General features: G+C 39.3%; 2 protein-coding genes across 2 annotated transcripts; both read left to right on the top strand.

Moving 5' to 3' along the window:
* Positions 1-70: 70 nt before the first annotated feature.
* Positions 71-15,487, top strand: LOC139447956 (ADP-ribosyl cyclase/cyclic ADP-ribose hydrolase-like). The gene is made up of 8 exons (XM_071229459.1): positions 71-284; positions 1,947-2,085; positions 12,130-12,217; positions 12,464-12,606; positions 13,208-13,281; positions 13,493-13,585; positions 14,576-14,662; positions 15,343-15,487. The coding sequence occupies exons 1-8, from the start codon at positions 100-102 to the stop codon at positions 15,485-15,487; spliced, it is 954 nt and encodes a 317-aa protein (XP_071085560.1). The 5' UTR covers positions 71-99.
* A 3,696-nt stretch (positions 15,488-19,183) lies between these two features.
* LOC139447955 (ADP-ribosyl cyclase/cyclic ADP-ribose hydrolase-like) lies at positions 19,184-25,695 on the top strand. The gene is made up of 8 exons (XM_071229458.1): positions 19,184-19,427; positions 19,766-19,904; positions 21,182-21,269; positions 22,809-22,951; positions 23,357-23,430; positions 23,636-23,728; positions 24,571-24,657; positions 25,468-25,695. The coding sequence occupies exons 1-8, from the start codon at positions 19,213-19,215 to the stop codon at positions 25,562-25,564; spliced, it is 936 nt and encodes a 311-aa protein (XP_071085559.1). The 5' UTR covers positions 19,184-19,212; the 3' UTR covers positions 25,565-25,695.
* The last annotated feature ends 754 nt before the right edge of the window (positions 25,696-26,449 follow it).

Genomic DNA, 26,449 nt, shown 5'->3' with positions numbered 1-26,449 from the left:
AAAGTACACATTCCAGAGATAAGCCTGAAGCAGGTGACGTGGAGTCAACTGAACAACATAGTGCAGTAGATGTACACGTCTGAGTCAAGGTATCCGTGGATGACCATCAGAATGTTATCTCAGCTAAACACACTGGCAGTGATCCTGACACTGGTGATACACCAGGTCCTGGTCGAGGGTCAGTGTGTGCCGAAGGGAACAACTCCTGACATACGGGAGTTGGTGTTGGGGAGGTGTGTTGACTACCAGACGAACATCAACCCTGGACCATTCTGTGTGAACGGGTAAGTTGAACAAGACAATTGACATTTTGATGACTCGTTTACTGTCAAGATACATTGAACCATAGTGAACATATTATCGAATGCAGTATTTCCCGCTCAGGTGAGAAAGGTTGTTGCTAGGATACAACTCATAACAGGATGTAAATTTCAGATCTCCTATGAGGATATGTAAATCTACTGTGCAAATAATATTATCAGTGATCACAAGCTTTTCAATGGGTAAATCAGTCTATATCTTTAAGAGCAAACATTTTGTTTTCCTTACGTTATCGTGGGGAAAAAACACTTTTCAAACTGCCGTACCAAAGAATTTGAGCTACCGTATTTTCTTGAGAATAGTGCGCACTTTTTTTCGAAAAAACACAGCTGTGTAGAAGGGGGTGCGCATTATACACGAATTATGAGTTTGGATGTTTTTCCCCCCATGGAAAGACATTACCGTGAGCACGTAACACCGGAAATACCATGTCAACAAATCCATACTGAAGTACGCAAAATAATCATGTAATTACACTGTCTGGCTATAAAAAGTGTTCTTTGTATATCTGGACTTTTGTTTGTAACTTATTTCATTAATTTTATTCAAAATTCCTTTTAATATTGTTTTAATTAATTTCGGCGAAATCGTGTGTAAAGCGATCGGAAGATCGCACAACTCACCGTTATTAACAGCAACCACGGTCAGAATACCGCTATTGACGCCTTTGAAACGAACTTTAGTTGACAGAGAATGGATACATATATCGTTAAACGTTAAAATGTTACCATAACGTTACTTGTCTTAATCGCCGAAACAGTGGAAACTCACGGTCCAAAACACAACCCGTTGGTTTGGAAGCTGCACCTGTTTGCGGGTACCTGTGAAAATGGTATAAAATGCAACGGGTCTTTGCCAAGGCATCACAGGTAATGGTAAAATACGAATGATATGTGAGAGACTCAGTAGGAGGCTCGAAGGAATACTGCAAATGTCTGACAACCACACCAACTTGCAAGAAACTGTTTGACTGTTTGAATATGCTGCAATATGCTTCGTGTATCTGGAGTTAAAATGTAAACACCCGTGTGCTCAGTGTATAAATCACACATGTGCAAACTGGTGTTTACTCAATAAACGCCAGAACTATTTTTAATTAAAATCTTATGAAAAAGTACGTCAACAATAAGAAGTACACAAACTGTACATTCAATAATCAACCAATAAAATACTGGAAATGTTCGAAAGCGGCATCGTTCAGCACAAGCACCGTCCATTCTAATATCAACCTATCAAGAAACAGTAGTCCGTTAGTGGGCGTTGCCTATTTTTTCGGTTTATGGAAACATAAACGCAAAAAAAACATTGTTTGGTTGCCCGATTAAATGCCACGAAAGTACTAGCAATTTATGTATTTTCAAATAAATACTTTTTTGCACAAAAGTGTGGGTATTTCTCATAAAAAATATACCCATATCATTTACATGTTTTTAAGACGGTAGCTCCTGGTAAAATACTTGGACTCTTTTGGCCTTGAAGATTCGTACTGAGAGGATGTTTTATTAGAAAGACGCTTATAAATGTCTTCGATGGTCCCAAGGACGTGAGTTGAAAAGGTTTTACTGTAAAGTTTTCATTCTTTCAGCTTATTCTGATATCAGTTGCAGTGAAGGTTTATTTTCCAGGGTATCCAACCACAGAAACTGTACTGCTCTAGCAGATAAGTTCACCTCAGCGTTCGCCTTCCAGCCTGGGTGTAATGTAAGTTACAGTCGTTATGATGATTTTCTCAAAGCAGCCGAGATTGACGTTCCTCCCGGTCAGGTAAGTTGGTGTGATGAGACTGGGAATTTGTTAGATACACACATCTCAAAACCGATCTCTTTTCTTTCGAGATTAAAGGTAACTGCTTCAGTGGGCTGACCATAGACATCGTCAACATTCATCAAAATTCGATAATCTTGGACGCGACGTTAAACCCCATTTCACCTCACCTCCAGCTGGAGGGGTGGATGTCACGACGGACTATTGATGGTCAAGCTTGATACACTTTTATAGCAAACTAGGATTTGTTAACACAAACCGTGACATCCGGAAAGCATATTACATACATACACATATAAGTGTATGCCATAGGGATGCATTGCCTCAAAGTCAGGCCGGGCCGGGCCGGGCCAAGACGGGCCAAAGTGTTACTGGCTAATTACTTCATTATCGGCGATCATACCTACATATAATTGATGCAACATACACACATGACATTAATGAACAATCACCAAACAACAAAGTGCACCATAAATGAGTAATTCGGAGTAAATCGCTTGAAAACCAGAAAGTGGAGCGGTGTGTAAGCGTCGCTGATCTTGGTAACATGTAAAAGAGCAATCGTTAAACGAAATAAGATTTGAAACGTAGCTATCGTGATACAAATTTCCATCTGTAAGTATAGTGTTTATATTTAAAGGAACGTTCTATATATAAGTAAATACCACTTTATAATGTCACTGATCGTCGTATTTAAAGCAGACACGTTGCTAAAAGTAGACCTCTTCTCCCTATACTCTCAACAGTCACACAGGTGTTCGCTCCGACTTGGCCCGGGCTGTCAAAATCAACTTAAACCTCAGAGATGTATCATCAAATGGATTCACATCTTTAGATTAGTATTATATCTGCCTAAATACCACTTTATAGTGTCGCAGATCGCTGTACTTAAAGAAAACAAGGTGCTCAAAGTGAAGTATTTTTACTGTATTTTCTTTAGAAAATCTCTGTCTGAAGTGTTCGGTCCGACTTGGCCCGGGCTGTCTAAATCAACTTAAACCTCACAGATGTATCATCAAATGGATTCACATCTTTAGATTAGTATTATATCTGCCTAAATACCACTTTATAGTGTCTCGGATCGCTGTACTTAAAGAAAACAAGGTGCTCAAAGTGAAGCCCTTTTCCCCCTACATTCTCAACATAGTCTCTATCGGAAGTGTTTTGCTTGTGTTGGGTCCGACTTGGCCCGGGCGACCAAAATCAACTTTAAACATACAGATGTATCTTCAAATGTGTTTACATCTATAGATTATTGTTATATCTACCTATGTACCACTTTATAATGCCACGGTACATCGTATATAAAGAAAACAAGGGGCTCAAAGTGAAGCATTTTTACTGTATTTTCTTAAGAAATTCTATGTCAGAAGTATTTTTGTGCTTAAGTCACTTGGACATTGTTAAGCTTCATAAACTGTTCATAAGAAACATGTCAGACAGCTTTCACATCACTGATGACTTAGTCTTATGAGATGTGTAAACCTTAGGGGAAATGAGCTCATGCAAATACAGAAACAGAGGGTCTAAAATTGCCAGAGAGTTAGGCCCGAAAGTCTATTTAGGATTTAAATTGTGATTAAGGAAGTCGAGGGTAGAGAGAGAACAAGATAACAAATCTCAACTACCTGCCAAACGAGTGCTAGTTCGTTCGTATTCGTCACAAACTGTGATGAACGCATAGTGCGTTCGATGAAGGAAATACAGCCCTTCAGATCTTTGTTTACTGAATACACCTTGACCTATAATTTATAAGATATTGAAGCTACATGGCCGCCCATAGTTTCGAGGAAATGTCCTGGCTACGCTTCAAGGTTTCGTGCTCAACAAATATATATGAATGTATATGATATCTCATGCTGATGTACTTTGATAATGCAATTCAACAAAGAAGATGTACAGATGCCTCGACAGCATTTTTGGCAGTCAACTACAAGTACAGGTAAACATGGCTATTAATGCTCATGTGTGTCAGGTTGCCCTTACCTCGCCGTCACACCTGTACACAAAGCAAGTGCATAGTCTAAACTAGGCAACATTTGCATTTCTTTAGCCGTTTACAGATGCCTTGACAACATTTTTCACACATGAATGACTTCAACCTTGGCAGTCAACTAGTAGAGGTAAAAACATGGCTATTAATGCCCATGTATGTCAGGTTGCCTTAACCTCGCCGTCGTATCTGTACATAAAACAAGTGCATTGTCTAAACTAGGCTACATATGCATTTCTTCAGCCGTTTCAATAATGCAGTGGGCTGTCACAGCATGATGCGTAGGTCTGTACAGCACAATGTATTTTATTAGTAATTGGTCGATCCTTCATAAATCATATTTTTGCCATTCATTTCACATATGCCTCGGTAGAATTGAGGTAGGGGAGGGACTTCTGGTCAGATAACAAGGTATTCAGATATCCAGAAACTCGTTTATCCGGACAACATTTTAGAATTTAAAGCAATTGTCCGGATAAGCGAGGTTCGACTGTATAGCGCGTGATACATGACAAAACAGATGTGTTAGGACCTGATTTGCACTTGCTAAAGGGATACCAAGGGACCCTGATCATAATACATTGGCTGCTTATTATTATTATTAAACATATTGTATTGTCCAAAACGACAAAGGGATTGGGCGCAAGTGCAGCACTTATTACCTATATACAGTTATACATAATATTGCATAATGAAAATGAACAATTTACAGTTGAAGCATCACATTGTGGAAACATAGTGCGCAATATAAATTTATATACAATGCTCATATGAAGGATATGTACAATGTGCTGGAAAGTGAAGACAGTGTGCATCTCATACATATCCTAATACTATACATGGTAGTGTTGTATATAGATTTAACAATATTAATGATTAACAGTTTGGAAACAATAATATGCTAGCTACTGAATCTGTTAGTCGTTTCTATAAATTTGTGTACAGACAAGAATATTTTTGTATTCAGGAAAACATCTAAGTTTGGATCACAAAAAAGAATACTATTTAGAGTTTTTTTGTCCTCCAAGATTATCGATAGCTGTCAGTAATGTCTTTCTAATATCATCATATAAGGTACATTGGAAGAAGAAATGGAATGAATTTTCGCAAGGAGCTCCGCATTTACAGGAAATAGTATCAGATAATTAACACGAAACAGGTTGGAATTTAGTGTGCTACAATTGTGTTTCAATCTAGTGTGCAATATGTTTGTAGATCTCTCACCGCAATTATAGTGCAAAGGTGATGTAGGCTGCTCAGATGCGACAGCTTTAAAATAAGATACTGACGGACTATCCCTGATTCCGGATGATAGATTATTCCATTGGCCTAATGTATCTATAATATAAGACCTTTTAAACGTAGATGTCCGTGCAAATGAAACTACAAAATCATGGCGGTTTCTGAGATTATAACTGACCTTCTGTGACACAGCTGGTGGTATAAGATCAGTTACATATGAAGGACATGGCTTATTTATTATTTTATACATAGTTACAAGTCTGTTGACGTTTCTTCTATACGCTTATATATTTATATGTATCCACGTCACACACACCTAGAAACAAGTACACTTATTTGAATATTACTAATATTACATGAATGTTACTGAGCAGTCAGTTAGAGTTTATATCTTTGCGCTTAATCACCAACATTAAGCCTTTCACGTATATTACAACTTTGTAAGTTAACTTTCCTTTCCAGAAATACCATAGCATGGTGACAGAGATGAACTTCTACACCAAGAGATGTGTCATTGACTAAAATCTGCTTTGTTAATTTGATTTCAAGAGATAGCCTTCACCTGGAAGGAATTTATATTTCTATTATTTCAATTTTTCTTTTCATATATATCCCTCTGAATTTTTGGTTTTGAAATAGCATGTCTCAGAAATAACTCCTGTTGGACCCTTAGACTTGCAAGAATACTCTAATCACTGGTCGAAACATGCCCTATTTGTGCGTCTTGCTTTGTCAGACCAAACCCATACTGCTGAATTTCTCAAAAGCTTTAAAAGGGTTAAAGCTATTTTTGGAAGTATAAATGGGTTGACTTCTGGTGACTAGAAGTAGCAAATGGAGTTATGTCCGATGAAATTCTCTGTTTTGACTTGTGCTAATCGTTTCCGTGTTTTTCGGGTTTAACAACTAACTTGCCTTTGCGTGTGTTTGTTCCACCGTTGGTGCAGGATACGCTCACCTCTATGCAAACACCTGTTATCCTCACTGTTTGATAATAGTTTATACACGTAAGTATGTATAAGTTGTATGTCATCTTAATATATCACTTGTGTTATCCCTCTTTTTGGGGTGTACTACAAACATATAAATCAAAGTTTCTTTTGAGCTATCATGTAAATATCATAAAATACTTAGCAAGTCTATGCTTATCATTCCTTCTACTCCTACCAAAGGCTCTAATTGTGGCTATTTGTTACATATTCTTCACGAATACTGTAAATCATGAAACGTGTAACCAACTTAATGCGAGTTTAGACCGCTGGCTAGACTAACATCTAGTTTCTGAAATGAACATATTTTACAAAAATAAAAACAATTGTTTGATTATATTGATAAAATATATAACTGCAGTAATCTAGTCTTGCCAAATATGATTGACTTGCATCGGCTGTATTGGATATGTTTGTTTCAGGAACTGTATGACAGGCCTAAAATGCGTCACGAAAGTAATCCGATTAACTTTGCTTTTGACCTGTAAAAGCTAACCAGCAAATGAAAAAACGGCGTTGTTTACAATGAACGCATGTCTAAGCAAACATCCTTTTTTATATACTTAAGTAGAAGTATCACGATGGACAGTGCATACAATTGTTTGGCAAACAATATCAAGCAATATTTTAGATTCAGAATCAACTACCATGACATAACAGAAACATATATATTAAATTGTATATATTCATATTTGCCGCTATTCACGATAAATTTATTTTACCGTCACTGTTTAAAACTACTCTGAACTACTTGTATGTATAGATCATCTTATTTGTAAACAGTAGGCGGACGTATTATATATCTAACAGTTACAAAAGTCTGCTGAAATCTTCTATTTCTTTGTTATGTAAAATGCTGTCATCTTGAATAAATGCCAATTATTTCATAACACTCCAAATATAGTTGCCATAATGAACATAGTTTTAAAGTGTATTTGTCACATGCAATAATACTGTCCGGTATTATTAGTAATATTTTCGATATCAACCACATATTGTGAGAATCCAGCAAAAAGGAACTGAGTAAAGCAGTGGTAAAATCTATCCATGTATACAAATTTTTTTTTTTTTGGATATACCATATATACAAATTGTATATTTTATATATATTGGAATTTTCCCTTGTGATACTTTCACTGGCCACTGACAAAGATTAGCAGTATTAGAATAAGAAACTAAATTAAATCCAGTATGACGTGATGATGTGTAAGCGTACAGAAAACTAAGAGAGCCCAACTTACTTCAGTTTCTGTACCGTACTTGCGCTTACCTCCTTTTGCATCCTGCGTATCATTCAACCTGTCGGGTCGACTTGTCCCGGGTGGTTAATAATCTTAAACATCACGACTGTAAAACAAAGTTGCTTACTTACTTACTTACTTACTTACTTTGGAGATTTAACGTGCGCTTTCCGACTGATGCGTATTTCGCACACGGGCCCGGCCAGGCCATTTAATGTTTTTCCGAAAGGTGCGAAAGCTTCCTCTTTCACCCCTAAACTCAAAATACCCAAAATAGACACAACGCTAGCAAACCAAATAAATAAACAAACCGACCCAAACATAGCTAAAACCACCACACTCGCATACATACACGAAAATTGGCCAAATTGGTGTCACATATACACTGACGGATCTTCAGACCCGATCTCCAACCACACAGGCTTCGGAGTCCATACCACACAACCAGTTATATCCACACAATCTTACCGACTCCCTAACAACCAATCTAAACTAGTGTCCAAAAGAAACGATACCAACTTATTTTCAAAATTGTTTTTTACTAAGTGAATTGTCTAGTATGAAAACATGCCAATTCGTATTGCACATCCCAAACACAGCATAGTCGATAAAAAATACCGGGAACACGTGATCACTTCCGGGAAAAAACGTAAATTTCGTGAATGTGACATTTCCCTCTCTAGCATGTTCTGCACGTGCATAAAAACTGTATAAAACGGCTGATCAGACACGTTGATATCACAGCAACAAAAAGAACACAAGATATGCCACGTTTGACAGCCATCGAGAGAGAGAGAGCCGTTGGAAAGGTCCAACAAGGAGCGTCACACGTCGACGTCGCCAGAAGGTTGGGCTGCGCACGCATCACTATCACCAGGTTGATGCAACGGTTACGTCAGACAGGTCAGACGTCAGACAGGCCCAGGAGTGGAAGACCACGAGTAACCACGCCCCGTGAAGATCGTTACATCCGGGTATTACACCTGAGGAACCGCACCGTAACAGCGACGTCCACGGCGGCTACAGCACTGGGACACAGGATCAGTCAACAGACCGTCTACAGGAGACTACGGCAGTATGGTATCCGGCCACGTCATCCCTACCGCGGACCGCTCCTGATCACGCCTCGACACCGGAACAACAGACTGATCTGGGCCAGGCGAGTTCGACGTTGGCAACGGCGGGACTGGGCACGTGTTATGTTCTCTGATGAGAGCAGATTCCTCATCTTCAGAAACGATGGACGGCAGCTTGTATACCGACGATTTGGTGAACGTTTGGCGCCTAACTGTATCCAACAGGTCCGGCCGTTTGGAGGTGGAGGGTGAATGGTTTGGGGTGGCATATCTGGTGACGTCAAAACGATGCTTGTCGTAATTCGTGGAAACCTGAATGCACAGCGTTATCTTGATGACATCCTACGGCCTGTTGTGGTGCCCTTTATTCAGCAACAGCCTCATGGACTCCTTTTCCAACATGACAATGCAAGGCCACACACAGCCAGATTGACACAGAACTTCCTTGCCAACGCCAATGTACAGGTTTTGCCATGGCCCGCATGTTCACCGGACATGAATCCCATCGAGCACTTATTTGACCACCTCGATCGGCAAATCCGACGTCGCCGTGTGCCTCCAGTCAACGTCCAGGACTTTGGAACGATGTATCCTCGAGGAATGGCAACGCATCACTCCCAACGTCATCAGACGTTTGACGTCATCAGTCCGTAGGCGTGTTCTGGCATGTATTGATGCTCACGGTGGACATACCCGCTACTGACTTGACTTTGACACGTGTGGTGTGACATTTCCCGTTGTTTCTGTGATCAGTGCTCTAACGAAATGTTCATTTTTCGACCCCACCCATCTTCAAAGACTTTTCATATTGATTGTACAGATTTTATTGAAATGAAATTTTTGTACAGATGTTGTGAAAGGATTTCTCAAAAGCATAACACCAATCCTAAACTTCTGCATTGTTTAGTTTTTCTTTGATGTCGTTGCAAACAGGTGGTATCGTTTCTTTTGGACACTAGTTGATATTCACGGCCGAACTTATGGGCATGGCCTCAGCCCTGCATAACCAACAATCTAAAAACAACAATAACATCCTAATTCTCACCGACTCCCTAAGTGGACTACAAGCCCTTCAAAACAAAAATACAAAAAAACGACCTAAATTAATAAACCAAATACTTAAAAGCTCCAACGACCTAACAAAAGCAGGCAAACAAATAACCTTCTTGTGGATCCCCGCCAACGTAGGAATTTACGGCAACGAGAGCGCCGATAAAGCAGCTAAATTATCTCTCAAAATACCAGAAATAAGCCTAAACCTACCCATCTCAAAATCAGAAATTAAAAGTGTTAACAAACAAAAAATAACCAAAAAATGGCATAATCAATATCAAAACTCAAATAGCCAAATCAAAAAAGTGCTCAGAAAACCACTAGCCAAACCTAAAATCCTACACCCCTCAAAAAAAATTGACAGATCAATTACAAAACTCCAAACAGGACACACTAACCTAAATAACCACCTAAAAAAACTTAAAAGGCACACCACAGGCAACTGCCCCCACTGCAAACAACCCGAAACCACAGAACACGCACTCATCCACTGCACCCACTACAAAACACACAGAACCACACTACAAACCACCCTCAATCTAAATAAGGTTCCTACTCTAGATGAAATACTAAACCCTCAAAATAAACTAGAAAACTTCAAGGCCCTAGGCGTATTCCTAATCAAAACAGACCTAATTAAGCGCATCTAAAAACTAATTAATCTACCAATCCAAAATCCAATAAACATACAAACACCCACTTCACCCGGCTCCCTTAGTTCCCTCCTCCACCCACCTCGGCATTTATTCCAAATCTAAAAATTCCAAAAATTCAATATAATTAAGCAACCCCTAAAAGTCCCCTCTTGGGTTGCACACACCACTTTCACCCTTTTCGGAATACACTAAATGGTCTGGCCAGGCCCGTGTGCGAAATACGCTACAGTCGGAAACGCACGTTAAATCTCCTATATCAGTCAGTCAGTCAGTCCAACACATTTGGTGAAATTTTCTTGAGAAGATACAGTGAAAGTGCTCGACTTTAACAGACCACTTTTCTTTGAGTTATCGTGCGACATTATTAAGTGTTATATAGGTAAATATAATACTAGTCATGTTGAGAATGTAGAGGAAAAAGGGCTTCACTTTGAACTCATGGTTTTCTTTAAATGCGATAAACTGTGACATTATAAAGTGGTACATAGGTAGATATAACACTAATCTATAGAAGTAAACACATTTGAAGATAGATCTGTGTGTTTAAATTTGATTTTGACAGCCCGGGCCAAGTCGGACTCAACACAAGCTAAACACTTCTGATAGAGACTATGTTGAGAATGTAGAGGGAAAAGGGCTTCACTTTGAGCACCTTGTTTTCTTTAATTACAGCGATCTGAGACACTATAAAGTGGTATTTAGGTGGATATAACACTAATCTATAGATGTGAATCCATTTGATGATACATCTGGGAGGTTTAAGATGATTTAGACAGCCCGGGCCAAGTCGGACCGAACACTTCTGACATGGATTTTCTTAAGAAAATACAGTAGAATTGCTTCACTTTGAGCCCCTTGTTTTCTTTATATACGATGTACCGTGACATTATAAAGTGGTACATAGGTAGATATAACACTAATCTATAGATGTAAACACATTTGAAGATACATCTGTATGTTTAAAGTTGATTTTGGTCGCCCGGGCCAAGTCGGACCCAACACTTCTGACATAGATTTTCTTAAGAAAATACAGTAAAAATACTTCACTTTGAGCACCTTGTTTTCATTAAATACGATGTACCGTGACATTACAAAGTGGTATATAGGTAGATATGATATTATAATTAGTCTATAGATGTAAAAAGTATGTGTTGTAATTTTAGAAGCGCTTTGACAGTTATTAACACGTGTCTTGTCAGTCCTATGACATTCGCGAATATCCACTTGCAGAAAACATCCTGTGTTGGTTTAACATGAATTAGTAAAGGTTAATTAGGGATGCCAAACACGTTAATTAATGAAAGAAGAGTAGTCAAAACACTGTCATTTCGAATTCCTGCCCAGGACATCACACCCCTGCACGCTAAGGTCGGTGAGAAAACTTCTCATCAAAGTAAAGACACAGTCAAGACCCTGACTTTTCGGTATGAACTCTCTGTATGTAGCTATAATTATCAGTTTATTTCATTGCTGAAGATATATTTTGATTCAAACTCAATTAAATGAGCAAAACTATCCGTTTCTGGACATTTGAGATCTGCCTAGATATGCACGTTTCGTTTTATTATTCTGCAATCCATTTTTATTATTACCCGCTGGCCCGGCCCGGTCCGACTTTTCTTGGCCCGACTTTTAGGCAATCCCCCATAGGGGTTCTACTTTATTTTTCTTGATGGCGTATACATTTTGTCCGTTCCTATTACAAGAATATATTATTTGATGTTTCTATCTTCATTTCAAGAGTTGCTGCCACATGCGAAACACACAGACGCTCATAACTAATTCCTGTTGTAGAGTATGTTCTGGTCCGGTGTGTATGGTGTCGTGCAGATGTACAGCAACCGTGGGCAGAGAGCAACAGTGCTTGAAGATACACTCATAGGTAACTTTGCACGCATCTTTGGATTGTTATAAGACATATTTGCGTTAAGAAATGCATTGTTCCAAACATGGACAAAAAGGACGTCCTATGTTAAGTTTGAGAAGTAAGTATAAGGGTAAAGACAATATCCATTGTATTACATTTGTATATTTCTATATTCCTTCTTGTATGTCACTTCACATTTTCAGAAAGAGGATAGTATTGAAAAAACGGCATGCTGTTTATGTATGTTATCTCCATTTGTAGGTTACATGGTTGATGGGTTACAGTTCTGTGCCCAGACCGATCCCCCTGGGATAACGTATGGTGCAGACTGTCCTGGGTTCGACCAGACTGCCAACTGTACAAACAATGCCGAGTTTTCCTTCTGGGCCATGGCGTCGAAACATGTATGGGCACTATGTGACGTTAATTTACTTACCGTATTCGACGTAATAAGCGCCCAGTGCGCTCTCAAAATAGGAGGCTCTTATTAGAATAAAATTTTGGAGAAAGTTGAAAGATTGTAAATTTCGTGGTTTATGCTGACAGCCTGAAATGATACAAAATAAAAGTCTGTGTGTATTATACACGACAGATATATTTATCCAGAATATAATTGCCCATAATTAAGGGTGCATATAACACACGAGTGTGTATTATACACAAATAAATAAGTCTTGTGTACATTGATCAATCGGAAGGGGTGCTATTTGGGATTGTTCACTAGCCAATATATTAGCAAATATCGCCGTGGGCGCTTATTAGAGCGGGGCGCTTATCACGTCGAATACGGTATTTATCAAATAGTATATTGCATACCATAGGACACAATTGATGAATGATACCTTACACACTTTGGTTACACCAGCCAGGAAAGACGTCATATATACATAGATGCACAGAATAACTACCCACATGTGTCGGAGCTCTACAGCTGGCTGTGGAAGCGTGTCCTTTAAGATAATATTTTAATGGGAAAATGATACATACCTCTGACTGTTTTTACAGTATGCATCCCATGCCAGTGGCGAAGCTCATGTTATGTTGAATGCGAGCAGAGACCAGCCATTCCGAGATTCATCGTAAGTATATACATGTACATACAGAGTTGCCGGCTTCCGGGTCGGGCATGTCTAAATGGTGTCTGTACATGATGTGGTTTCAAAGGAATGGAGTTTTGTTATATTCTCATCCATATCCTTAGTAAATGGTTGGTTAAAGCAGTACTCTTGCCTTGGTTGCTGAACGAGTGTCTTAAAAAGCTGAGTAATTATCTTTCTTCTTTTTTTCTAGTTTCTTTGCAACTTGGGAAGTACCGAATATGAACGCTAGCCAACTGTCAAAGGTCAATATTCTTATGGTTCATATACCGGGACAAAGGATAAGGTATGTTTGAAGGTGTAAGACCATGATGTTATAATGTTCAGTTTCCAATATGTATCTTTCAAAGAACTTTAGTTAACGTTTGGTGGACGACCATGGTTGTGTGAATCTGACAGCAATACATGTGTTTTCTGTTGTACTGCATGTACATGTTTCCAAAACAATAACTCACTTTTTTTTGGGGGGGGGTGACTTTTGGTGTATGAATCACGGCACCCCCGCCTCTCATTAATCATACAGCATTGACGGATGCAGCCCGATGTTGCACCAGAAAATACACTACTCGATTCATTATACGTGGACGTAATTTGTCAGAATTTTTTTTTAAAATGCATGTGTGTGTCTATTGTCAAAATCAATACTGATTTAACCATGAATATATCCACCCGTCAAGTTCCGAGTTAGAATTGGTCTTCAGCAGCCCTTGCTTGTCGCAAGATCGAGTGGCCAGTGGGGTGGTCAGGCTCGCTAACTTGGTAAATGCATGTTATCATTTTCCAATTGCTTAGATCGATGCTCACGATGTCAATCACGGGATTGTCTGGTCCAGACCCGATTATTTACAGATTTACAGACAGACGTCATATAGCTGGGTTATAGTGCGGAGTTAAACAACAAACAAACATGAATGCGCCATATAGAATTACAATGTGCAATAGACTTAAAGAAACATTTTAGAAAATACAATCAGAATACATAAAAGTAAATTACACTCCAAAAATATCATTATACCCGTTTCATAATTCCCGAACGCCATAACCAAGTATGGGTCCCTTGTTCTGCACAAACAATTACGCACAATACGCACAATACGCACAATATTACAGTTATATCAATGCGTGTTACTTTAATGTGAAAGGAAAGCCCGCAGTGACGTTCACCACGATCACAGGTATATGCTTTGACAAAGTTTGTGAAACACAGTCAGGGAGAACCAACGTGTAATTTAGGTATATCTGGGTTAATTATTTATTCTCAATTTGTTGTGTTTAGATCAACATGTAACAGCAACAACATCTCCGGACTGAAAAAGCGACTGAGGGATAGAAACATTGCGTCTTCCTGTCAGGACAGCCCAAGGTAATTTTGTATAGGAATATGAACAATGTGTCCTACAAAAAAAAAACTCTGTTTAAAGTGATATCAAGGTAACACGCCAACCAAGTTGCGATAAACCTGCATAAACATGTGTCACTTTTAGGATGTAAACTCAATCATAACCACGTACAGTGAGTGAGTTCGGTTTTAGCCTAGTGGTTAAAGCGTTAGCTCGTCACGCCGAAGACCCGGGTTCGATTCCCGACATGGGTACAATGTGTTAAGCCCATTTCTGATGTCCCCCGCCGTGATATTGCTGGAATATTTCTACAAAGCGGCGTTAAACCATAATCATTCACTCATATTATACTCAAGGTAACACGCCAACCAAGTTGCGATAAACCTGCATAAACATGTGTCACTTTTAGGATGTAAACTCAATCATAACCACGTACAGTGAGTGAGTTCGGTTTTAGCCTAGTGGTTAAAGCGTTAGCTCGTCACGCCGAAGACCCGGGTTCGATTCCCGACATGGTTACAATGTGTTAAGCCCATTTCTGATGTCCCCCGCCGTGATATTGCTGGAATATTTCTACAAAGCGGCGTTAAACCATAATCATTCACTCATATTATACTCTTATTTTTGAAATTCGTTAAATATCCACACGGTTAAACTTACATAGACTATGATATACGTAGACACCCCTGTATCTATTCCACAGAGGACCCCAAACAATGCTGTGTGTGGACTACCCAGGAGAAAGGGAGTGTGACATAGACAGGACAACAAGCGCGTCGTCTCGCCTTGTTTCTGTTGGAGTACACATTACAGTGTTGAACGCAGCACTCAAGTCCATCTCTCTGTAAATGACCAGACGATTACAACTTGCTCTAATGGTGCACGTTGCATGAAAGAACATTTAATAAACGTCGCAACAGTTTTCACATTTTGACCAGTTGTCGTATTGTCACACTTTCAGTAGCATTTTTAGCATGAGTGCGACAACACGACATTTCTTAAGGTATGTGTCGTTGTCGCATTTTCACAGACAGTGAAACTAACGAAGCCGGGTCTGGTTGATGGTGCGACCAAACACGCGTCGAGCTTAACACACCATCTTTTATGTGTATTTTATTGCGACCACATTTTAGGCATGACAGTATTCTTTCTAGGGTTCAATAACATAGTATGTGAGGGTTAACATTAAATTGACACAATTCTTAATGGTTGTCGAGGCACTGATGCCATGCAACTCATTAATAGTGAGTGAGTGAGTTTGGCTTAACGACGCTTTTAACAGTATTCCAGTTATATCGCGGCGTGTCAGCTTACTGTGGGAGGAAAGCCCGGAGTGATGCAGGTCTCAGACGTTTAGCACTTCGGTGAAACCCACGAGCACGGGTATCGTGCTGACAAACCTAGAAACATAATCGTGGCGAACCGGGATTCGAACCCACAATCATAGGTTTCTGGCATGCCCAAGGGACGCAACTCTGCACAGCGAATCGCGGCGCTTTTGACGACTGGGCCACCCGTGCCCCACTCATTAATAACGCTATCACAGTTGGGGATCACGATCTTGTAATAGACACTGTTGAAGATTGTACACAACTGTGATACTGTACACTGTCTAATACAGTATTTGACTCTGGTGTCTTCCTTGAATGTTGGCCATTGTCATACCATCGTATAAGACTGCTGATTGAAAAACCACAATCTGGAACCGGGCGCTTTTGCTTTTGTCGTGAATGAGCTTAGTTTTACACTTTTATGTTTTATTTTACATAAATTATAGTTTGTCTCAACGAGAAAATTAGCCAACATGTCCTCAAAGGTTTTATACACGTTAGAATTTGTATGCAAATTACATGCCTTCGTTCAGTGTTGTCATGGCATCACCCACCTTGCCCAGGAGTTTAGAACATCCGATAATGCGAACGTAGTCATTTCTGAAGGTCATCGGCAGCCATTTCTATTTATGTATTCATACGCACGTTTTTGTGTGAAAAAAGACATGATTTAGAGGTATTAGTTGGAAAATTGAGAGATCCTTGTAGTGAGTCTGAATCAAGCATTCAGAGGATCTGTACATTTTGATGGCCGTAACATTGTGGTATATGATAGGGACAGCTTCTATACCCAGTTTTGTCCATTTCAGTTCTGAAGTTCCGGGGTAGTAAAAGGCGATTATGCTTGTCGTAAGAGGCGCCCAACAGGATCGGGTGGTCACGCTGTCTTGGTTGATGCATGTCATTGTATCCCAATTGCGTAGATCGAAGCTAATCACTGGATTGTCTGGTCCAGACTCGATTATGTACAGACCGCCTTCATATAGCTGAAATATTGCTGAGTGCTGCGTTAAACAACAAACAAACCAAACAGTTCTGAAGTGTAGCTATAGGGTACCTCAGAGTCGTATTCGATACTAATGTAATATGTCACACGTATGCATAACAACAAGCTAGATTGCCAGGCTCAAGACTTTCTGATGTCAGTTGCATGCTGCCCCGAGTGTTTTGTTGACATGGGTGTATATATAACAGGTCGTGTAGTGTCTTTCTTTCTTTGACTGGATTAGTCTCTTTAGCTATGCTGACAAGGTGTACGACTTGGAATCGCAAGGTCCGAGGTTCGAATCCAATCACTTCGATCAGTAATCTGAAATATGTTTTGTTGTATTGTTCTGTAGTGACACTAAATTTGTTCTATTTATTTCTGGCAGAAATATATTCTATTTTGATAATAATATAGTTTCATTGGCACGATTGGATGTTTCAAATTGTTCATACTATGCATCATGGGATGGAATGATATATATGTGCATACATTTGAAGACGTGTGTGATGTTTAGAGACACCATGGCTAGAATCATTCACAAAAATGTAGCTTGATTGGCCTTTAGTTTCAGAGGAAATGTAAAAAATGCAGTAATTTAAGAAAAACGGGGGCATGCGGAAGTCAAAATGGGCCAAAATGACATGGAGGCTATGTTTGCAGTGGGATCGGTGTTCTGTGAGCAGATGGTAGAGACACCATAGCTGGGATTATTAATCCAAAGTTTCAATTTCATGCGCCTTTTAGTTTTTGAATAAAATGTACAATATTCAGTGAGGTGAACTAAAACGTAGGTAAAAGAAAGTAAAGGTCTTTTTTTCAGATGAATGAAGTAAAGTAGTTGGTTTCGACGTTTCTTGAGTTTACCAATTCTACAGCAAAGAAGCAGAACACGGCCGTGCTGTATTACACAACTCCATGGATACTTTCAATGTCTCTTTAACAATAATTGGTGATTTTATGTGCTCTTACATGAACTTTTGAACACTTGGACTGCTGAAGTGCTTTTTAACATAATTGCTACTTTCTTTAAAATGTCAACTTAGATTGTTTTTTCGTCTTTTTAATTTACAACTATCTGAAAATAAATGTTTTAGTATACATCTCTTGAAACTTATAGTTAGAAAAAGGGCTTTTTTTACACTAAATCTTGATATATACTAACATCACGCCATAGCGGTCACTGTGGTTTTCAGTATACTCGTACATCTCCTTTATCTCCTTTTATCTCCATTGTTAAAGCATGCGTACCAAATCACTATTTAACAACACATTTTCGGGACTATTACAAATGGCATGGACTTATTCCAGATGATTTTTATGATACTAAGAAATTGTGAGACATTTACTTTTCAGACATGGGCGATCAAATCAATTTTACGGAAGAAAGCAGAACTCACATACTCCCATTTTATTGGGATCACTCAATTAAACAAGTTATAGGTCATCCAGTTTGAGAAAATGAACGGATATCCGAATTTTATTTGTATTGTATTGAAAAAAAATCGTTGAAGGGTAAATAAAAAAGACTTTTCTCTCTTGTAAACTCTCCGTCTTTTAAGCTCTCTATAACAGCTGTAGGAAATATATCACAGTAGACGATGCCGCGAGTTAATGAGCACATACACATTTGGAAATTGTTAAAAATTGATAACCAGTTATGATTTTTTCAGGTTAAGATAAATCGTCTGTTTGTAAACTGTTTTCAAGGGCTATGGTCTTTCATACATTGACAAAGTCACCCGTAAAGAATAAATAAGATGGTTTAGAAGCTTCAACGACAATGGACGTAACGTAGTCTTGAGACTCAATATACCCCTCCATCGTCTAATGTCTTTTTGGGGTGTGTATACATTTCTATCGGGCCCCCCGTTCATTGATAAAAACAAGTAAGGAAGTAGATGACGTAATGATTTTCCACGAATATGTCGGGTGCAGATAGACTTTATGATTTGAGCAATTTCTTAAGATACTGATTTTTAACATTTTGTTCATAAAGCACAACTGGAAAATTCTCAATCATTCTTAAATCAGGTTGTTAGCCTTTAGTCAATTTTATACCACTGCCAGGGACAATGTTTAAAAACAGCTTCAAACAAGTGGACAAAAACGTACCTGATAGTTGATTTTTGAATAGTGGAAGTCTTATCATTTGTACGACCCAGTGTTGTCGTGACCCACAGTCAAAGCTCACATTACAGAGATAAGCCTAAAGCAGGTGACGTGGAGTCAACTGAACAACATTGTAGTGAAGTAGATGTACACGTCTGAGTCAAAGTATCCGTGGAAGAAGATCAGAATGTTATCTCAGCTAAACACACTGGCAGTGATCCTGACACTGGTGATACACCAGGTCCTGGTCGAGGGTCAGTGTGTGCCGAAGGGAACAACTCCTGACATACGGGAGTTGGTGTTGGGGAGGTGTGTTGACTACCAGACGAACATCAACCCTGGAGCATTCTGTGTAAACGGGTAAGAATCACGAAACATTGCAGAGATTAAGTTTACGAAGAAGCTGCATGTTTGTTTATATTTATAAGGTGAAACCAAGACATTCCGGCGATACGGAATATTACTTGCAGTAATGCTTTTGAAAAAATATCCATTTTTACTTGCGATAAACATCATCATTAAGTTTTGATCAAATGGTTACAATCAGTCTGAGGATCGACAGTCCGGTTACTTCGAGCGTCCAAACTTAACATGTGCAGAGTACGTTACAAGCACCAACTGAAAAAAGGTTGCGGATGTAGTCTTTAAAGCGCCATTAACCAAACCCATGGCAAAATATTAAAGGTTTACTTTTCCAGGGTACCTAGACACAGAAACTGTACTGCTCTAGCAGATAAGTTCATCTCAGCATTCGCCTTCCAACCTGGGTGTAATGTAAGTTACAGTCGATATGATGACTTTATCAAAGCAGCCGAGACTGACGTTTCTCCCGGTCAGGTACGTGGATATCATATAAGCAATTGCATGACTTAAAAAATAAAATTGCACACTTAAAGACAACTTTAAATGTGGTCAGACTGTGAATTGTTTAGAAACTAGAAAGTTAGTGGATTGACGAAGATATTGCAAAAAGATACATAATAATGTACTACTCTATAGGGGTTATGCTAATTCGTAATATATACTAAATTTATCCATGCCTGTTTTAAGTTACCCATATGATAGCGCAAAGGAAAATCTGTGCACCATAAGAAATCACCAGAATCACGCCTTTGTCAAAATGGCCCTGAAATTGCACTGCATCCAATCATTGCATTCATAAAATTCCATTGCAGAGACAGAGACAATTTAAACATAGAGAAAATCGTTGAAGTGATTTAACAGTGAAAAGCAACTTCGTTGACGGTCGAACCTCGTAAACGTTATGCCATGTCTATCTGAAAATGAGGGGTTGCGAGCAATGAGAATGCGTGTTTATCGATGTCGGATGCCGTGTGTTGTTCAACGTTATGCATTCGGTAGTGTGGGAGCAATGGTGTAGAGAGACATCACTGCACATTACAAAACCCTCCAGTGGTCATCGATGGTAATTTGATAGGTGACAAAGTTATCCGTACCCCCCATTCATTCAGACCTAAGGGCGTCACATCACAGGGGTTGGTTGGTTGGTTGGTTGTTTAACGTCGCAATCAGCAATATTCCAGCTATATCACGGCGGTCTTTAAATAAATAAGATTAATGTAAATTATAAATCCAGTGATTAATATCATGAGCATCGATCCACGCAATTGGGATCGATGACATGCATCAACCAAGTCAGCGAGCCTGACCACCAGATCCCGTTAGTCGCCTTTTACGACAAGCATAGTCACCTTTTGCGGCAAGCATGGGATGCTGAAGACTTATTCTACCCCGGAATCTTCACGGGTCCGTCACATCACGAAATAGTTGGAGAATACGCGCCCTTCCGTTGCATGTGTGGTCACAGATTTCATAGGGCACCAGAATCCCCCCACACTCCCTTGGCCAGCTGTTTGGCCAGATCTGTCTTCCCACAGATGTGTGAATGAAATGAAACGTGGTTTACGCCGACTTCCAACCCAACTGGCCACTCTGGTCCAGCTGCGATAGGCATTGGTCCAATTTGTTTACGTTTATTCACTATTCCTCAGGATCGTCGGTGATATCCTTAGCAGTGACAATCTTCTTTTAATCAGTATCTGCCATACTCAAAATACACACACGCTCACAAAGTGTGGTTTCTCCTGTTTCAGAGTATGTTCTGGTCTGGTGTGTATGGTGTCGTGCAGATGTACAGCAACCGTGGGCAGAGAGCAACAGTGCTGGAAGATACCCTCATAGGTAACCTTGTTCGCAGCTTTGGTTTTGTTATAAAAAGGTGATATGTATTCGCGGCACGAAATTTATTGTTCTACATATCAACACAGGCATTGTGGAAAGTAAGAAAAAGGGAAAACTCTAACATATCACATAACTGCTGCCATATTTAGGGAGTCAGTGTCTACCCCTATGTCTGATCCCATCTGTGTACTTTGACACCATACTCATACATACATAATTATACTCATACGGTAGATCATGACAACCTGATTTACGGCTTTGGCACTACCATCTTGCTATGAACTTTTTTCCGAATGAATGAATTGGCTACTTTAGGGACGAGCATTGCAGTCTTAATAGGAGGGGTCATCTTTGCAGCGCTGTATGTACAGTTAACACTGCTAACAACAACAACAACAACAATAATAATAATAACAATGTATAACTGAGTCCTTGCTTCATTGCCGGCCATGGCCATAATCGAGTACCAAATCAATTATGCATTACTAAAGCAGCAGTTCAAAGCCTTTATGGAGGGAGTGATGGTTGGTTGGTTGGTTTGTTGTTTAACGCCGCACTCAGCAATATTCCAGCTATATGACGGCGGTCTGTAAATAATCGAGTCTGGACCAGACAACCCAGTGATTAATATCATGAGCATCGGTCCACGCAATTGAGATCGATGACATGCATCAACCAAGTCAGCGAGCCTGACCACCCGATCCCGTTAGTCGCCTTTTACGACAAGCATAGTCACCTTTTACGGCAAGCATGGGTTGCTGAAGACCTATTGTACTCTGGAATCTTCACGGGTCGGAGGAAATGATGGAATCTGCTCTCATCTGAGAACAGAACTGGCGATCACTGATGTTGATTCCATAGCAAACGACCTTGCCAATGGTTTCAGTGTCAATAAGGACCACCTACTGGACGCCGAGGGTGGAAGCCAGCAGGTCATGCAGCCTGTGTGACACTCAAGTATTTACGTCTTTAATGACTTGACAATAGGAACCTTAAACCCATGACAAATCCTGCCTTTGTGTCGTGACTCTAGGACGACTGAACATTTGCAATATTTCAGGTGAACTTGTTTGGTACTGTTGACAGTCTCCCAATAACACACAGTTAGTTGTGCTGCCACCTGACATTGGCCATCACCCATTTGAAGGATCCCAATAGTTCTTGCACAATTTAAATACTCGGAAATCATATGCTGCCGAGAATGAGGTGGAATGAAAACAGTGTGACCATACTTCGAATTGCACGGGCAGATAATGACCATTGGTTCGGGTGTTAGTCATTAATCACAATTTGTGACAATTTTGGTCAGTGTTTACTTTGTCTTGTATCATTTGTACAAAATAGTTCATCTTCATGTGGTCATAGACAAATTGGCGTTTTTGGTTTTTTTTCATTTCCAGGTTTGAACAGGACGGCTTCAATAGTTGAGTATACAGGATTAAGTTGGACAATTTCAATATTATCTCTTGTACTTCTCTTCACATTCTGTAGAAAGAGGTGGGTAGTACTTTGGAATGTATTGCATGTTTTCAATTGCAGGTTACATGGTTGATGGCTTACAGTTCTGTGCCCAGACCGATCCCCCTGGGATAACGTATGGTGCAGACTGTCCTGGATTCGACCAGACTGCCAACTGTACAAACAATGCTGAGTTTTCCTTCTGGGCCATGGCGTCGAAACATGTATGGGCATTATGTGACGTTACATTTGCTTTTTAATCAATTAGTCTGTTCTACGTCTCAATACAAGGTTCAAGTGGGTTAGTTGGTTTAAACGCCGCTTCGAACAACAGTTGAGTGACGTAATGGCAAGTTTATTCTCTACAATCGGTTGAGTACAGATGCAACATGCTTAATTCTTAGCAGTGTACTTTTCTATATGCTTCTGAACTGAAACACATTTACCGCTTTTCTTTGCAAGAAAGAATAGCATTGCACGTAATATTTTTAGTCATAACAATTATGATACACATATTGGACATCACTTTATAAGAAAACGTCGGTATGAGCTGTCCAGCTTTGTAAGCATCTCCTTAATGAATCGATTTTATCGGAGGAAATGAAACATACCTCTGACTGTTTTTACAGTATGCATCCCATGCCAGTGGCGAGGCTCATGTCATGTTGAATGCAAGCAGAGACGAGCCATTCCGAGATTCATCGTAAGTTTATGCGTCCATAACGGGTAGTTTAGGGGTAGGGGATGCTTAGTTGGTTTTTGTTCATAATTATGTCACAAAGGTGATTCTTAAATATGTTTTAGCTTTCTGATACGTCAATGCAGGAATACAAGTTATATGCTACACTCCATAAAGCAAGTACACGTTGCTTATCATGCCAAGTAATTTTCTTTTATCTTTTTTCTAGTTTCTTTGCAACGTGGGAAGTACCGAATATGAACGCTAGCAAACTATCAAAGGTCAATATTCTTATGGTTCATATACCGGGACAAAAGATAAGGTATGTTTGAAGGTGTAAGACTATAATGCTATAATATTCAGTTTCCCACATGTATCTTTCCAAGAACAATAGTTAACGTTTTGTGGACGACCACGGTTGTGTGAATCTGACAGCAACATTGGAACATTATTATGGCGGGGGAACCCCAACATTTACAGGATAGATGCAGCCCAATAATATACTCGACAATGTATACACACTTCATTTTGTATCATATTAGTTGGTAATTTTTTTAAATAGTTGTGATACACATATTAATTGGTGAAATCGATACTGATCAAATCATGAATTTATCGTCAGGAGTTAAATACGCAATTGACATAGATAGTATGTTTTAAAAAGCAATTAGAATTATACAAATACGCAATTTAACGCAAATAGTATGGCACATATTACATAATCAAGATCACGTCCTACGGTTTTTTGTGTGTATTGTTTGCAACTAACAAGGTTTTTGTGGAACATATACAGAAACAACTTTGGTTACCCAAGGTGTTGTTGATCAGGTTTCGGTCCAGTGTCCCCGAACACCTTGACCAGTTATGGGCCAATGGTTCTGTGAAATATCTCTGCAGGTTTTGAGTGAGTGAATTTATATTAAAGACACTTTGAGATCCGTGATTCGAACACTCGATCCTAGTTTTTCTGGGACGCCTGAGAGACGCAACACTGCATGGTGAATTGCCTCGCTTTTGACGACGACTAACACACCAGTGTCCCAAGTTGTGAAAGAAGAGGAATGCTTGCAAGATGGTCTCAGTCTTTTCACAGAGGTCGGTATTACCAAACACATGTGATTTCGGAATATGTCCATTTAATTACCCTCCATTTGTTGTATGTAGATCAACATGTAACAGCAACAACATCTCCGAACTGAAAAAACGACTGAGGGATAGAAACATTGCGTCTTCCTGTCAGGACAGCCCAAGGTAACTTTGTGTAAGAATGAAAACATGACAGTGAGTGAGTGAGTATGGTTTTACGCCGCTTTTAGCAATATTCCAGCAATATCACGGCGGGGGACACCAGAAATGGGCTTCACACATTGTACCCATGTCGGGAATCGACAGCGTGAAGAGCGAACGCTTTAACCACTAGGCTACCCGACCGCCCCGAAAACATTACATGCCTGACAAATCCCCACACTATATATGAAGCGATGTTCTAGTGCCTTTCCACAGTCAACATCCTAGCCGTGTTGCGATAAACTTCCATAAACATTTGTCACGTTTAGGATTGAAACACATTTACTGCAGTGTACGTACAAAAGTTGACATGCCAAAACATCGTCCTTACCTACAAACCATCTTCCCCTTAAAAATGGATCATGTTTCATTGTCTTATGTTACATTGCAATATTGTCTCCTTGTAACATTGCCATCATTTATTGCCAGAATGATCTGGATAATAACAATATTCAGGATCAATTTAGTTTTCTAGGATTCCACTCACATATATCTCAGGTACATTTGTCGAGACCGATATGTGCCAGTTATGATGTCTCGAATGCATACACTGCTTTTTTAATGTCTTAAGACAATTGTGCCAACCCATACTTTCACATTACGGACACATTCACACTGACCGTCAAAGAGTGTTGACAGAGTAATAAGCTCATAATTAGTGTCTTGCACATTCTTACTATCAGCAAACTCTGTTATTATGTGATTCGATAGATATCCAGTAGGTCAAACTTACAGGGTCCATTAATAAGTCTTATCTTTGTCTGTATCTCACAGAGGACCCCAAACCATGCTTTGTGTGGACTACCCAGGAGAAAAGGAGTGTCATATTGGAAATGCAGGCGCATTGTCTCACCCTGGTCTTATTGGTTGAACACAGCCTTCAAGGCCATCTTTCTGAAGTGACCGAGCGATTAGTACTCCATTATTGGTGCGCATGTGTAGTAAGTGACAAGAGTTATCGTCCTTTACTATCTGTAATGTTTCATGTGAATTAAAGGATACTTGGGCAGAAATGGTTTTGGTTCAATTTCCACTCAAGTGATTCTTGTAATTAAAAGCCAAAGTCAATATCGGTAGTTTTCTGAAAAAGAAAACAAACCTTTGATCGTTTCCTAAAAAGTTACTTTATAAATCTATATTGTCAGTGTCGTTTGCCTTAACCAACGTGTTTGTATGTCTGTATCATTCACCTCCAGTCACCAACAACTAGACTCTAATTTGAATAATAACAAGAGCAAATTTAACGATGCTTGAATTAGGTTGGTCAAAAGGATGTATTAATTTGAGAAATCAAGTATGACTAGGCAAAGTATCTTGTGTATTTAATTATGGTTAAAGCAGTGATAGATTCTGATGTCTTCCTTCAAAGTTTGTCAATATCAATTATCATGCCATTGAAAAAAGAGGTGATTTGAGCAAAGCTGACAATTATAGAGGTATATGACAAACTCAGAACGATATGCGTTGTTACGGTAAAAAATAACATCTCTGAAATAATTTGTATTTATTTTTCCAAATTATTAAAGTTTAGAATTTTCTTTAATTTTCATTCCAAATTAAGCAGGAAAAAGATTATTATTTTATGCATGCTTCAGGAGTTTAGCCAAGGAAAGTAACTCTGTTTCGGCTTCATGCCATGCTTTTTAGTTTATGCAAGGAGAGAATGAGGACCCATGCGGTCAGAAATAAGAAAAGAAAAGAATATGGGTCTACCAAAATGTCAATCTTCCAGGTTTTGGGTATTTCTTGATAATTG

This window comes from Haliotis cracherodii, unplaced genomic scaffold, assembly GCF_022045235.1.
Source record: "Haliotis cracherodii isolate W230 unplaced genomic scaffold, xgHalCrac1.p SCAF_7, whole genome shotgun sequence".
NCBI lineage: Eukaryota > Metazoa > Mollusca > Gastropoda > Lepetellida > Haliotidae > Haliotis > Haliotis cracherodii.
The sequence above is the reverse complement of the archived record's forward strand: the minus strand, read 5'-3'. Positions and strand labels throughout refer to the sequence as shown.

Bases quoted from the DNA above. Each gene is read 5' to 3' on its own strand.
- LOC139447956 (XM_071229459.1), top strand. From the start codon at position 100: ATGACCATCAGAATGTTATCTCAGCTAAACACACTGGCAGTGATCCTG. The intron at 285-1,946 runs GTAAGTTGAACA...TTTATTTTCCAG, and splicing joins GGACCATTCTGTGTGAACGG to GGTATCCAACCACAGAAACT. The intron at 13,586-14,575 runs GTATGTTTGAAG...TGTTGTGTTTAG, and splicing joins ATACCGGGACAAAGGATAAG to ATCAACATGTAACAGCAACA.
- LOC139447955 (XM_071229458.1), top strand. From the start codon at position 19,213: ATGTACACGTCTGAGTCAAAGTATCCGTGGAAGAAGATCAGAATGTTA. The intron at 21,270-22,808 runs GTAACCTTGTTC...TTTCAATTGCAG, and splicing joins GCTGGAAGATACCCTCATAG to GTTACATGGTTGATGGCTTA. The intron at 22,952-23,356 runs GTATGGGCATTA...CTGTTTTTACAG, and splicing joins GGGCCATGGCGTCGAAACAT to TATGCATCCCATGCCAGTGG.